This window comes from Chionomys nivalis, chromosome 8 (genome assembly GCF_950005125.1).
Source record: "Chionomys nivalis chromosome 8, mChiNiv1.1, whole genome shotgun sequence".
Taxonomy (NCBI): Eukaryota; Metazoa; Chordata; class Mammalia; order Rodentia; family Cricetidae; genus Chionomys; species Chionomys nivalis.
Window position 1 is genome coordinate 96,129,271 of NC_080093.1, and position 15,823 is coordinate 96,145,093.

Below are 15,823 nucleotides of genomic sequence, written 5' to 3' on the forward strand. Positions count from 1 at the left end.
GTTATACATTAGATATTTATAAACACTGTATACCTAACACGTCCAAGAACAAACTTAATTTTCCTAGACTCAGTTCTGGCAAACTATTTAATCTCGTGAATGGTCACTGAAACACTGGTTCTTTTTTTTCCCTCTTACATTTCACAAGTGTTTCATCAAGGAATTTTGTTTGCTTGAACTTACAGAACAGAATCTGATCCCTAATGATCTCCAGCACTGACCCCATCTGGTGTACGCCACTATCATCTTGTGCCTGGATTAATGTAAAGGTCTCCTGACATCTGTCTCTGTCCTGTCCCTACAATACAATACAATACAATACAATACAATACAATACAATACAATACAATACAATACAATACCTACTACTTCAATCTCAACATCAGAAAACTAAGCAGAATTTAATACTGTCAGGCAGTATCAGTATCTACTTCCTTGTTATGGTACTATACAATAGATACATAGGGTGTTGCCACTGGGGCGCCTGAGTAAAGAATATGAGTGAGTGTTCTTTATATTATTTGTGGGGTGTTAAATTACATTTGCACAAAGGAGTATTACTTAGCTTACTGAGTTTACTGTTTTAAAATGGAGATTATTGTTTAAAATTGACATCATAAAATTTGTAGGTAAACGGATGGAACTAGAAAAAAAATCATCCTGAGTGAGGTAAGACAGACTCAGATAGATAAATAGGGTATGTATTCATTTATAAAGTATCATTAGCAATTAAGCAAATGATAACCATTAGCTATAATCCCTAGACCCAGAGACATTATGTAAGAAAGAGGGGTCTAGAGGGGACTCAGGAATCTCCCTGGGAAGGGCAAATGTCTTATGGGTGAGGGGTGGAGCTGGGGTGGAGGGAGAGAGTGTGGGAAGAAACAGCTGGCATATGGGGGCACCTGAGGGTTGTGAAGAAACCTAGGGCAGTAGAAGTTTCCTGGAACCTATGAAAGTGACTGGTCATCTCTCCAGTGGTGGGACTAGCTTGTGTTAATCGAGTTGTTGGCCAACGGGGTTCTATGGAAATCCCCAAACAACCCAGGCTGTTGGTAAAACAAAAAGTTGCTCTCTACAATCAGACAGTGGGACCCCATTGCCAAGGACAACACCCACACAATTCACTGAAGATGGAGATGTCGTGCTGGTACCGACCAGGAGCCCTCATTCCTACATTCTAGTCTCCTTGGTGAGGGAAGGTACTTTGCAGGCTATTGAAAGAGAAATGTGGACACCATCCCAGCCATAAAACCTTTGACCTACAATCTGTCCTGCTTGCAAAATATGCTAGGGCGATAGTGGCACAGAACTTGTAGGAGTACCCAACCAATGTCTGATGTGACTTCACAAGAAGGAACCCATTCTTGATACTGCTTGGCTAACCAAGAACCAGAGACTAGATAGCCCAGAGAACTAGGGAAAAACCAAACACTTACCAGTCTGAAAAAAGAAATCAATAAACAGATTTCTAACGATATCCTGCTATATTATCAAATCGGTGTGTTATCCAGTTAACTTCAGAGAGGTTTTTTGGCAGTAGATGGGAGAGAGTCTAAAAGGGAGGGTTCCATCAAATTCCCCACCTCAGAGCTCACGGAGCTATATAGAGGAGGGGGAGAAAGATCGCAAAGGGAATGGAGGACACCAGCAGAGCTGAGGGCAGTCATGATGAAAGGTAAAGGCAGTTTGCTGCACTATAGCAAATGGAATTGTGAAAGGGAGCAATTGTGGGCAGAGAGAAGCAGCCAACAACATAGAGAAGATAAAATCTAGAGAAGTAGAAGACATCTGATCTTCTGTTTTAGAATGAACCATATTTTCTAATAAAAATGTTAGTACCAGTTTACAGAGAATATTCATTTATTTTATATAGTTGTTTTGTCTGGATGTCTGTCTGCACATCAGAAGAAGGCATAGGGTCCCAAGAGACTTCAGTAATAGACTGCTGTGAACTGACACGTGGGTGTCGGGAACTGAACCCAGAACCTTTGGAAGAGCAGCCAGTGTTTATAACCACTAATCCATTTCTCCAGGCCAAACCAGGTTTGATGAGGGAAATCTCTAGAAAGCTGAGGAGGGAACTTTGAGGAGTACTGACAGTATAAGCACAAAAAACCTACCTGCAAATATTATAAAAAATACCCCTAGAGATAATATTACAAAAGTCTAGTTTTCAGGTCAATGGGGTGGTATCACAGCATTAATGGTACATGCATCATCACACTGGTAAATGAAATAAAGGTCCAATCAGGCATGCTGATGAAAATGAATGACTCAATTAATAGAAAAGAGTAATTTTAAATAAACATTTGAATAAATATAAAAATACATCGATAAAGAATTGATGGTAGACAATTTCTAATATCACCATTTTGAATGTACTAAACCATTATCCAGAATATCATTCTCTGAGAATTTAACCCACAGACATAGTCACACTTTCTTTTTTTTTTTTTTCTTTTCTTTTTTTTTTTTTTGGTTTTTCGAGACAGGTTTCTCTGTGGCTTTGGAGCCTGTCCTGGAACTAGCTCTTGTAGACCAGGCTGGTCTCGAACTCACAGAGATCCGCCTGCCTCTGCCTCCCGAGTGCTGGGATTAAAGGCATGCGCCACCACCACCTGGCATAGTCACACTTTCATAGTAAACAAAGATGTATTTGTGAGCACAGGAGATTTATTCATTACAGCATTATTGATAATACTAATTAACTACCAACAGGGAAACAAATATGAGACATGGATCATCCATACTCTGACATTAAAACAACCATTAAAAAGTGAACACAGCTGTGAAAGGCTGTCTAAAGTAGATTTTGTGCAGTGTAGGCATATGCACACTTGCTGGCAGAGAGACATCCATAGGAACACTATGTACACAATAGCTGTTAAGTCCTGTTAAAAATAACAAAGCTAGGTGGGCAGTGGTGGCGCACACCTGTAATCCCAGCACTCAGGAGGCAGAAGCAAGTGGATCAAGGCCAGCCTGGTCTACAAAATGAGTTCCAGCCAGATCTGTTACACAGAGAGACCCTGTCTCGAAAAACCAAAAAACAAACAAACAAACAAAATAAAAAATGACAAAACAAAACAAAAACAAAAAACAAAAATCAAAGCTGGAGAGATGGCTCAGTAGTTAATAGCACTGGCTGCTCTCCCAGAGGTCCCAATTTCAATTCCCAGCAACCACATGGTGGCTCACAACCATCCATAACAAGAACTGGTGCCCTCTTCTGGCCTGCAGGCATACATGCAGGCAGAACACTGTATACATAATAAACAAATCTTAAAAGGAAAAAACAAAGCTGTAAGTATTATGGTCATGAATAAATCACATAGAAAAAAAGGTGAAAGTAAAGATCACATGCCTCTTATAGCAGTTAGTTCAGGGAATAGAATGTGAGTAGATGATACGAGGAAAGAAGAGGTTGACTTTGTACTGTTTATACTCTTAGTATTTAACTAATGATAATCATATATTACTTTGATAAAAACTTCTAAACTAAACCGAACTATAAATTAACTAAATTAAATAGGACGCTGAAATTACTAAAACTAAAACAAAATAAGCTTCAAATAAATAAATAAATAATAATTGGCAGTTCCATTTCCAACAGATAGCTCTACAAGACACTCAGGCACCTGAGGCTCAGAAGAGGGGGCAGGAGATTTTTAAAAGATAGAGGACCTCTTTGCTCATATCTGACTCCTCCCACTCTTCAACTGGACTTGGGGAGCTCAGCCCAGTCCTCTGCTGCGGGTCTCTGCCTCTGTTCCCATCAGTTGCTGGATGAAGGTTCTATGGTGACATCTACGCTATTCATCAACCTGACTGACTACAGGGCAAGGCCAGTCCGGGCACCCTCCCCTCTATTGCTTAGGGTCTTAGCTGCGGTCATCCTTGTGGATTCCTGGAATTTCTCCAGTGCCAGGTTTCTTGCTAGCTCCATAATGGCTCCCTCAATCAAATATCTCTTTCCTTGCTCTCCATCTTTCCTTCCTCAATCTTGACTACCCCCTTCTCACATTATCCTCCCTTCCTCTTCCCCTTACACTCTCCTTTCTTCCCCCACCCCCATACCCCCAATTTTGTTAGAAGCTCTTTTCTATTTCCCCTTTCCAGGTGGATCTATGTATGTTTTTCTTAGGATTCATCTTGTTACTTAGCTTCTCTAGGGTCATGGACTATAGGCTCGTTATCCCTTCCTTTACAGCTAGTATTACGAGTGAGTATATATCATGTTCATCTTTCTGGGTCTGGGTTACCTCATGAAGGATTTTTTTTTTTTTAGTTCTATTTGCACACAAATTTCAAGATGTCATTGTATTTTACTGCTGAGTAGGACTCCATTGTGTAAATGTACCACATTTTCTTTATCTATTCTTCGGTTGAAGGACCTTTAGGCTGTTTCCAGGTTCTGGCTATTACAAATAAAGCCGCTATGCACATAGCTGAAGAAATGTCCTTGTAGTATGATTGAGCATTCTTTGGGCATATGCTCAAGAGTGATACTGCTGTGTCCTAAGGTAGGTTGATTCCCAATTTTCTGAGAAACCACCATACTGATTTCCAGAGTGGTTGTACAAGTCTGTACTCTCACCATCAATAGAGAAGTGTTCCCCTTACTCCACATCCTCTCCAGCATACGCTATCATTGGTGTTTTTGATCTTTGCCATTCTGATTGGTGTAAGATGGTATCTCAGAGTTGTTTTGATTTGCATTTCTCTGATGCCTAAAGATGTTGAACATTTCTTTAAGTGTCTTTTGGCCATCTGAGATTCTTCTGTTGAGAGTTCTCTGTTTAGTTCTCCCATTTTTAATTAGGTTATTTGGAATTTTGATGTCTAATTTCTTGAATTCTTTATATATTTTGGAGATCAGTCCTGTCTGATGTGGGGTTAGTGAAGATCTTTTCCCATTCAGTAGGCTGTCTTTTTGTCTTATTGACTATCCTTTTCTTTCTAGAAGTTTCCCAGTTTCAGGAGGTCCCATTTATTTATTGTTGCTCTCAGTGTCTGTGCTGCTGGTGTTATGCTTAGAAGTGTTCTCCTGTGCTCATGCGTTTAAGGTTTACTTCCCACTTTCTCTTCTATCAGGTTCAGTGTGGTCAGATTTATATTGAAGTCTTTAATCCATTTGGACTTGAGTTTTGTACATGGGGATAGATATGGATCTATTTGCATTCTTCTACATGTTGACATCCAGTTATGCCAGCACCATTTGTTGAACATGCTTTCTTATTTTCATTGTATACTTTTAGCTTCTTTGTCAAAAATCAGCTGTCCATAGGTGTGTGGATTAATATCCATTAGTCAACTTGCCTGTTTTTCTACCAACATCAAGCTGTTTTCAAGGTCATGAGGGGACACCCACTGAAACAGTCTACCTGAGGTAATGGGAGCTCACTGACCCCAGCCAGACAGGGACCAAACTAGTCTCTCTGAATATGGGTGACAGCTGTATGGCTGGGGCAGACTGAGGGGCCACTAGCAGTGGCAGTAACACCAGATTTATCCCTATTGCTTTTTGAGAACCTGTTCTCTTTGGATGGATACCTTGTTTAGCCTATATATAGCAGTAGGGAGGGTCTTGAACCTTCCCCAAAGCAATGTGCCTTACCCTTTCTGAGGAGTGGATGGGGGGGGGGGTGGAGAAGATGGGAGGGACTGAGAACTGGGATTGGTATGTAAAATGAAAAAAGGAAAGTTTGTTTTATTATTTTTTTATTGAAAAAAAAATTTCCACCTCCTCCCAGGCTCCCATTTCCCTCCCCCTCCTCCCACTCCTCTCCCGTTTGTTTTATTTTTAAAAAAATAACATAAAAATATACAAGATCATGGACTTTTCTGTAAGACTGTGTCTCCTAAAAATGTCAGAAGCTATACCCAAAAGTCTCACCAATAGCACTGTCTAAACATGAGCTGAACAAGGACAGCTCCACTGACAAGCGGGTGAAGGGAAACCCCATGACACCTCAACTCTGCAAAGAATTTCCAGGCAAGTAAGGCACACTGAGAGCAGGAAAAATAATCTTTCCCAGGGAAGAGCACAACAACTGGCTAACCAATAACAAGTGGCCACCCCTGAAAACAACTATAAAGTAACATTATAATTCTGAACCAGCTGTACTTACATATTTAGGAATATATGTGAATGTGTAAACACACGCATATACACATGTAGCAATAATTAATGAAAAAGCCATGAATTAGAAAGAAATAATGGAAGGGTATATGGGAAGGTCTGGAGAGATGAAAGGGAAGGGGAATGATGTAACTGTCTTATAATCTCCCAAAGTAAAAGGAATTAAGTTTTTTAAATTGGCAATTGCCACTTTACCCTCAGTTATGATCTCTCTATTGTCTTCTCCAGAATACCTTCATCTGGTATGAAGTTGCCTAAATTTCTGAGTGTAGACCGTTTACTACCACCAGAACGGTTGGAAGCTCAAGAGCAAGCTTAGAAGTTGCCGCTAAGGGGAAATGTGGCTCTGGAAAAGGGAGGACAGGAAATGCAGCTTCTGAGAGCAACGGTGCTGGCAAAAAGGCTCAGAGCCCAAAGGTGGCGCCAACGCAGTAAGGCTAGACACATTCTAAATGAAAAGACGTGACAACATCATGGAAGCCATGAAAAGATAAAATTTAGAAAGAGATTCAGTGAAGTGGCCATACAATATAGTGAGGATAAAGTCAGGCAAGGGAGTGACGTGGGCTGGATGACCAAAGTCCATGGTGGATCTATAATCAAGAAGCAGCATCGGCCTTGCCTGTAAATCGGATAAGTCTGTTTGCAGACCTACCGGCCACAACAACACCTGGAAGTCACATTACTAGCTTAAAGGAAGAAAATAAAATAATATGAAAGACTGAAAGAAAACCCCCTGGGAGTCACTGTTTAATCCTCCCTCCCTTTCTACTTTTTTTTAAAAGAAGGTAAGTAAATATTTATCAAGTGTCTTCTGTGCCAAGAACTATTTTAGACACAGAGGAAGCTGTCTATAATTGTTCAGAATAAATCTGACAAACCCCCACACCAAATCAACTGTAAGTCCTCTAGCTTCACTCTCTTAGAAACCTCTGAAATCTCCCTCACAACCTCATTTTTAGTATAATTTTTATTATTCTGATGAAGATAAATTATAATGGTTTATATTTTGGGCATTTTTGTGCGACTCTACCTTGCACTGTGACTGTGGAGTTAGTTGTGAGCTTCTCTACTGACACTCTTCAATGCCTCTGTTACCTTCTAAATAAAATTATAAACCCCTAGGCATGATCATGAAAGCCATTTATGATGCTCACCTACACATCTCCACACCCAGTGCCGGGTTTACCCTCTAGCCTACACACTCCACAACAGCCTTTACTGTTACCCAGTACCGTATTTTCCTATGCACCACATCTTCAAGATGTTACTTCCGCTCAATTCCTTTCACCAAGTTGTCTGTCTGGCAATGTCTTGCACATTTCTTAAGACTAAGTGCTATAAGCCGAGGTTTTTCTGTTATATCCACTTCTACTACTTCCAAATTTGACATCTGTTTATAGTGACTACTTTCTGTAAGTTCCTGAAAAACAGACACCGTATCTTTCAAGGTCTCTAATCCTAAAGTTTACTCTAACAGCTAACATATTATATAAAATAAGAATAATTATATTTCCCTCACTGGGTTGTTTTAATAATCACAAATGTGAGCAAAGTCCTACAAGGTGTCTGGCATTTAGTAAATATTCAGTAGCTGTTGGGTTAAAACACCTCTTTTATAAGCTTGCCTTGAAGAAGAGCCATTCCCTTCTTCCTTTAGTAACCTGAATCCTGAATTTCAAACACACTAGAATACACCTCATCCATCACTTGTAGTCCTGCATCAGCAACACAGTCTCTCCTGGAAGGTTGATTCACATCAGTCATGCAGAGCCTGTTTCCTAACCACGGGCTTTACTTTACTGTCTCTTTTACTTAGTATTTGATCCCCATATCTCTTTCCCCTCAGCGAACTGTTTACATACTAATAAGTTCATAAAAAATCTTCTATTTTCATTTATTTACTTTAATATTAAAATTAAGCTAACTATTACTGTGTAGCTGTGCGAGCTGAACTGTGCCAGCGTAAATAATTTTTAGATTTCTTTTCACATTCCATTTTCTAGCCCTGTTCATTTTCTGGGGGAAGGGAGGAGATCGAGACAAGGTTTCTCCGTGAAACAGCCCTGGCCGTCTTGGAATTCGCTGTAGACCGGGCTGACCTCTGGGATTAAAGTTGTGCTCTACCCTGCCCGGCTCTAGCCCCACTCTTAGGAAACGCTTTCACGTCGGTCTTCATGGGCGTTTCGGCTGCATGCTTTCTGAGTCAGGCTTTAAACTGGACTCTTAACTACTCATTTTTTTTTAAAAACTATTGTTTGTTGGAAACGGTCTTAATTCCAAGAAGATGGTAAATGCTGAGTTTTTTGACTTCTCTATCTCCCAAAGTAATGACATCCCTGAGCACAAAAACCAGTAAGTATTTTCAAATTTTGATGCCCCAAAAGGTATCAAAGTCTAAACAAAATCACAAGATACTGGTAGGTTACTGAGGACAAAATATGTACTCTGCTGTCGCTGCCTTCTTGAGAAGTTTCATGTGGAACATAAACTGGCGAGCTTTTCCACACCCTCTTATATACATACATCTCCAGTGTAAGTATCATGCTACACACAAAGTACTTCTCACTCGTTATTAAAATACTCATTCACAAAGATCTCAAGTTTGAAAATTAAAGATTTATTTTAACAAGTCAATGAGCACGACAGCAGTGTAATCTTGTTTTATTACTATTGCAACAATGTTCCATTATCACAGATTCATAAGAAAACAACCTGTTTCTCTGTTCTTTCAATTCCATATGTGGGTATTCATATATAAATCTGGATTAAGATATGTTGAAATAATCTAATTTACAAAGTTTATTCATGCTATGGAATATAATTTTTTAAAATAATTATGTCTTTAAAACAGGCAAAGAAAAAGGTAATCCTTTTAAAAACTGGAATATCACATTATTTAACTGTAATAGGCCTCTGAGTAAAACCATTTTAAAACAAAGGAAGGAACTGGAGTCACGACTCAGTCTGTACAAAGTACATGCCATGCAAGCATGAGAACTGAGTTCAATTCCCAGCAACTACATTAAAAAACTGGGTGTAGTGGCATATGCTTATAATCCCAACACTGGAGAGGTAGAGAAAAGATGCTCCCTAGGGCTTACTGGCCAACCAGCTTAGTCTAATTGGCAAACTTCAGGGTCCAGTAAGAGACTCTGTATTAAAAAACAAGTTGATGGTTCTAGAGAAATGATATCTGAGGTTGAGCTCTGGCCTACACACACACACACACACACACACACACACACACACACACACACAATTTAGTAAGTTACCTGTAATCATTCCGATCATCACTTTTTATTCCAGGCCAATCTCTCTTCAGATATTGACTAGCCAACTTCTGGATACCCTGTTAAAAATATTTAAGGATGAGAAAAGTGGGACTTAAGGAATATCCATTTCATATCACCAAACTATTTGACTAATCACACAGCTGGCATCTAAGGCTCCTACTGTAACTTGGCTGAGGCATGGGCCACATTTCTAAATTACAGCAAAACTCTTGACTATGAGGAGAGAAAATATATCTACACATCTATCATCCAATGCATAACAACAACTAAAGCGCCTTTGGATCTTAAGTTCTTCCTAAACTTGGAAATGGCTGTGTCTCACTATTTCCAGGTACTATGCATTCTGAGAACTCATCTTGACTATGATCTCCAGTACTTCCACTTAACTGTTTATACTCTGGGGAGCCCAACTGCTAAGTTCCTGCTGGGTACGTAACAGTATTTTTCTCATTTCTGCACTCCTAGCATCTCACAATCATACCTGCCAAACTCTTACCTCCCCTTTCTTTTAAAGACTCTTATACTTCCTAAACAAACATAAGTATAAGCAGAAAAGACAATTTTAATGCCCAGGTAATTCATTTCATTCTACTAAAATAATGTTATTATTTATTTACAGGTTGGAATTCTACATGAATAAACTATCTTTCTGAACTATTTGGTTCTCCTGAGATACAGTTCCTCCCACCCCCGAGACAGAGTTTCTCTGTGTAGCTTTGGAGCCTGTTCTGGCACTCGCTCTGTAGACCAGGCTGGACTCAAACTTACAGAGAGCTGCCTACCTTTGCTTCCCAAGAGCAAGAATTAAAGGCATGCACTACCATAGCCTGGCCTGAAATACAGTTCTTAATGGAAAAATAGAATATTTGATTGTTCAGTTCTGGCCCAATATAAACTCATATTTTAAATAATGAATGTGTTCTAATTAATTGCAGTCACATATACGGTCTGTAGGGGGTTCTCCAAACTGGCTCCATTATCATGACCTAAACAGCTTTTGACTCATTCTTTCTTTTCCAGTTCCTCGTTCAGACCCAAAATAAGTTAGTTTTTCATGGACACCTAAGAAACTATTTAGAGTGTATAAGCTGGGTAAGTCCTTACCTTTTTCCTCTTTTTAACCACTACCTATACCTCCATTCAGTTATGGTCATGCAATCCTATTTATTCATAATCCTCATATCCCGTACCTCTCTTATTTAAATATTTTTTTCTGTTTATTAACTATAAGTTCCATTAGGTAAGGATCATGTTTATTTATTAATAAAGTACTATATGCACAGGCTATAACAGAGTGGTTAGCATTTAGTTGATGTTAATAATCCACTGACTACATGAATAAACTTCATTTATATTACTCTGATCCTAATGTATAATATCAACCTTTGGTGTTTTTGTCATTGTAGATTTAAAATGTTTGGATCAAAATTTCTATGGTCCTTAATCTTTACATAGGAAAATATGATACTACAACTATTAATTTTAACTACAAATAAATTCCTCAGTAAAATTAGTAAAATTTGTCTACCCTCATGACTGAAAGAGATTATGTTTGTGTTCCAAAGCAATGGAAAAAAATCCTGAGTCAGATAGTGGTGGTGCACGCCTTTAATTTCAGCACTTAGGAGGCCGAGGTAGGCAGAGCTCTCTGAGTTCGAGGTCAGTCTGGTCTACAAGAGCTAATTCCAGGATAGCTAGGGATGTTACACAGAGAAACATGTCCCGTCCCCATCCCCCGCAAAAAGAAAAATTCCCTGAAATTTATTTCATGCTGCACATTATTTTTTGTAAAAGTTGAACTAAGTCAAGATCTGTGAATTGAAAGAACTCACTATCTATTGAAGGAAAGAGGTATGCAACAGAAAATGCCAAGCAACACGCCAGTCTCGAGAGGAAAAAAAGTAATAAATACCCCAATAAGAAACAGATGATATGACACATAATTTATAAGATCATGATTTGATTTCCAGCCTTATTAACACTAAAGTGTTTGTAGAACATTTCACGTAGAACACGGTCTAAGAAATGAGCCTCTTAAGAGAAGGAAAAGAACAGAATGACAGGCAGCACTCTTCAAGTTTATACAGAAGAAACAAAATGTTTAACTTAACACTGTAAGAAAAAGAAACTTTAAAACCACAAAGAAAAAAGGAAACTTTATAATACTCAGATTTTACTTACTGTGTTATAGTTCATAGACAGTTAAATTTAAGTCAGGCGTGGTGGTACACGCCTGTAACCCCAGAACTTGGGAAACAGAAGTAAGAAGGATCATCACAAGTTTGAGAGCAGCAAGTTCCAGGACAGTATCAAAATGACAGGCTAAGTTTGAGCTACATCCAAAGTTCTCAAAATTTTTATAGAAAGACATCATTTAAAGTAGATTTTATCTGATTCTAAAAATTACCACATTAATTTAACTTTTTATGCATTCTAAATCACAAAAGCAGTTTCTAGAGTTCTCAACCACAAAGCTGGACTGTATTAAACTGAATAAACCTTTCAGAGATGAGTTGAGGGATTCATAAACTGGACAAACAGTGAGCTCTCTAAATGAAAGACTTTATTCAGGTTAGTTCACAGCGACAGGAATCATGACTTCTATGTGCTCTGCAGCTGTTCAAGATCTAATCTGCGTAGATACTCAGAAATATCAGTACGGTCCTAAATAACATTTCATGCCTCTGAGGACATTTTATATACTTAAATTAACTAGCTCACCTTCTAAATTATACTTAAAGCTACATCAGAGAGATAAATGGTCTCTTACAAAGAAAATTATCAACACGAATTAATTTGCTAAGAAAAATTATGGCTGGCTATATATATTTAAAGGACCTTTCTTCAGTCACTCCCCTGGCCCACGGGGAGTTACTCTCTAAAACTGGTCCACTAGGTATACATTTATTTACATTGATTTGAACACCAGATACAAAAAGTTCCTTTGACTAGCAATATAATTCCCACTAAAGCAGTGACTCCCATGAAAATGTATACTATCAGACAGCCTTTGGAACATCCAATGACATCCTATTCCAACTTTTTAAAAAGCCATCAGTGTCTGATATAATAATTGTTTTGTTTTACCATTCAATAACACTTGCTGTATTTCCCCAACAAGTGAAGAAATACAAAGAAAGCCAGTGTTAAGTAGACACTGGGAAATAGACTGATGGTATAACCTCTGCCCATTCAAGCCAGCAAGCTGAGGAGTGTGCTCCTGGCTCTCCCAGAGCCATTCTACATGCACATTCTTTAAAGGGCACAGAATAAAACTGAAACTTACATTTTACTAAGAGATTGGCATCAGGTTGCTTTTTTAAATATTAGGAAACATTCTACTACTACTACTACTACTATTATATTATTATTATTATTATTATTATTATTATTATTATTATTATTATTATTAATTGATGTCTTCCCAGTCCCATCACAGTTTCCCCTCCATCCTCTTATTTTAACACCCCCCTTAAGGCTCTTCCATCTCCTCCTCCTCCTCCTCCTCCTCCTCCTCCTCCTCCTCCTCCTCCTCCTCCTCCTCCTCCTCTCTCTTCAGAAAAGGGCAGTCCTCCCATGAATATTAGTCAGGCATGGTATACCAAGTATACCAAGGAGACTAGGCGCCAACGTTCCTAGTAAGGCTAGGTGAGACAATGAGGTAGGAAGAAAGGGTCCCAAAAGCAGGTAACAGAGTCAGAGACACTCCAGCTCCTTCTGTTATAGCTCCCATAATCTTTCCTCTTCCTCTTCCACAGGATTCCCAGAAGTCAGCCTAATGTTTGGTTGTGGGTCTCTGATGACAGACAACTGGGCTAGGCAATGATCTATGAGTATAGCAGCGTATCATTAGGATTAATTTCATTGATTTTTTTTTTAAACCAGTCATGTTTGGTTCTATCCTAGGTCTCTGGGTCCTAGTCTTCCAGGCAGTTTCTGGAGTGGGCCTGTCATGGTATGGGTCTCAAGTTGGGCCAAAACAATGGACAAAGAAAATGTGGTACATTTACACAATGGAGTACTACTCATCTGCTAAAAACAATGACATCATTAAATTTGCTGGAAAATGGATGGAACTACAAAAGACCATCTTGAGTGGAATAACCCAGACACAGAAAGACAAACATGGTATGTACTCACTCATAAGTGGATATTTGCCATAAAGTAAAAGAATAACCATACTACAAATCCACAGAGCCAAAGAAGCTAAGTAATAAGGAAGACTCAAGGGGGGGGGGCACATGAATCTCACTGTCAAGGAGAAGTGGAATAGACATTACAGGTGGATGGGAGAGCAGTGAATGGTGGTGGGCGTGAGAACAGGAAGGGTCAGGTGTGGGGGAGTGCAGGGAGAGTGTACTGGGAAGGACAACATTCTTTATATGCTATGCATTTGTATCACAAAATTTCCAATGCTACATAAATAATCTTTTAAAAGTATGTGCACTGAAAAGCTGGATGGAAGGTGTGACGATAGCCTTCATCACACTCACTTCATCTTAATGGAAACAAGGAACTTTAATCTACTCTTTTAATTTATTTATTTTTGTAAGTGCTAGGAACTGAATCCAGACCCTCTCTAAGAGCAGCAAAAGCTCTTAACTATTAAGCCATCTCTCTAGCCCACAATACTTTTTCAATTTTTGCTTTTAAAAGCAGGGTCTCATTATGTAGCTAGCAAAGAATTCTCTGTAGACCTGGTTAAGCTTGAACATACAAAGATCCACCTGCCTCTGCTTCCTGAGTGCTGGAATTAAAGAGGGGCACCACGACAGCAACCCTAATCCCACTCTTTTCAAGGAAAAGTTTGAAATAACTTTTTGGTTTTTTTTTTTTTAAAGACAATAACAATTGAATTTAAGTAATTGCTAAAATAAACATGAGTTCAGTAAGTATAGAGAATTAAGAGGTCAAAAAAAGCTGTTAATCCTTTAAAACAATATTTTTACATACCAATCCAAATGATTTGAGAATAATATATCTACTAGAAATTATACAACCAAAGACAAAAGAAAGTATATATACAGACACTACCCTATTTGATAAAGTTTTTGCACAATAGTTAATTTTAACAATTTTGCAAAGTGTTGTACAGATACTAGACTTAAACAAATAAATACATGAAACACAGATGAAAGAAGCCATGATACTTGATGTTACAATAAGCAAGAGGGGAAATATGAAACAAGTAACTTGGGGGGGTGAATTAGAGGAGATATCTAAACCAAAACATACATAAAATAATCACAAAGATAGATATACAATATGTGAGAAGCAAAAAATTACACAGACAGATGCACATAAGTAGTAAAGACATGTTTCCGAGCTATGTCCACTGAAAAATCCTAGAAGCAATGACAGCAAAGCAATCACTATATAGCCAGTGCAAAGATCTTGGCTTCCAATACATTTTTCCAATAAGATGAACCAGGGTTCCTTGCAAAAAGGCTTACTACTAGCCGGGCGGTGGTGGCGCACGCCTTTAATCCCAGCACTTGGGAGGCAGAGGCAGGTGGATCTCTGCGAGTTCGAGACCAGCGTGGTCTACAGAGCTAGTTCCAGGACAGGCTCCAAAGCCACAGAGAAACCCTGTCTCGAAAAAAAAAAAACCAAAAAAAAAAACCAAAAAAAAAAAAAAAAAGGCTTACTACTAGAGCTAGGGCAGGAAATATACCATCCTGAACCATTTTATAGTGCTAAAAGGTAAGGGGACAAAACACACACACTCACCAAGAAGGCAATACTTTGGAGCAAGAGAGATGGTTCAGTGGCTAAAAGCACTGATTGGTCTTCTAGAGGACCTCCGTTCGATTCTTAAAACACACACAGCATAAAAAAAATTAAAGAATGAAACATTGTCACAGACCAATAAAGAGACCAAAAATCAAATATAATATTGATAGACATAAAGATTATAGGAAAAAAAACTGGTGTTTACACAGATTCAACACAAAGCCCATCAAAATCTCAGCAAAATTCCTCAAAGACCTCGGAAGTGCGGTGCTCAACTTCATATGGAAAAGCAAAACACCCAGGACAGCCAAAACAATGCTGGGCAATAAAAGAACTTCTGGAGGCATCACAATCGCTGACTTCAAACTCTACTACAGAGCTACAGTACTGAAAGCAGCCTGGTATAGGCATAAGAACAAACAGGAGGACCAATGGAACCGAATAGAAGACCCAGATATCAATCCACACATCTTTGAACACCTGATTTTTGACAAAGAAGCAAAAAATAGGAAATGAAAAAAAAGAAAGCATATTTAACAAGTGGTGCTGGCATAACTGGATATCAACATGTAAAAAATGAAAATAGACCTATATCAGCTGGGCGGTGGTGGCGCACGCCTTTAATCCCAGCACTTGGGAGGCAGAGGCA

General features: G+C 38.7%; 1 protein-coding gene across 3 annotated transcripts in view; it reads right to left on the bottom strand.

The window, feature by feature from the left end:
* Fchsd2 (FCH and double SH3 domains 2) overlaps window positions 1–15,823 on the bottom strand; it is a 223,338-nt gene that overhangs the window by 127,816 nt on the left and 79,699 nt on the right. For 2 of the 3 annotated variants that reach the window (XM_057778547.1, XM_057778548.1), the window contains exon 4: window positions 9,421–9,497. The exons of the other annotated variant lie outside the window; for it this stretch is intronic. In XM_057778547.1, coding sequence (XP_057634530.1) covers window positions 9,421–9,497 — 77 coding nt within the window. The remainder of the gene's footprint in view (window positions 1–9,420; window positions 9,498–15,823) is intronic. 3 annotated transcript variants of the gene reach the window in all.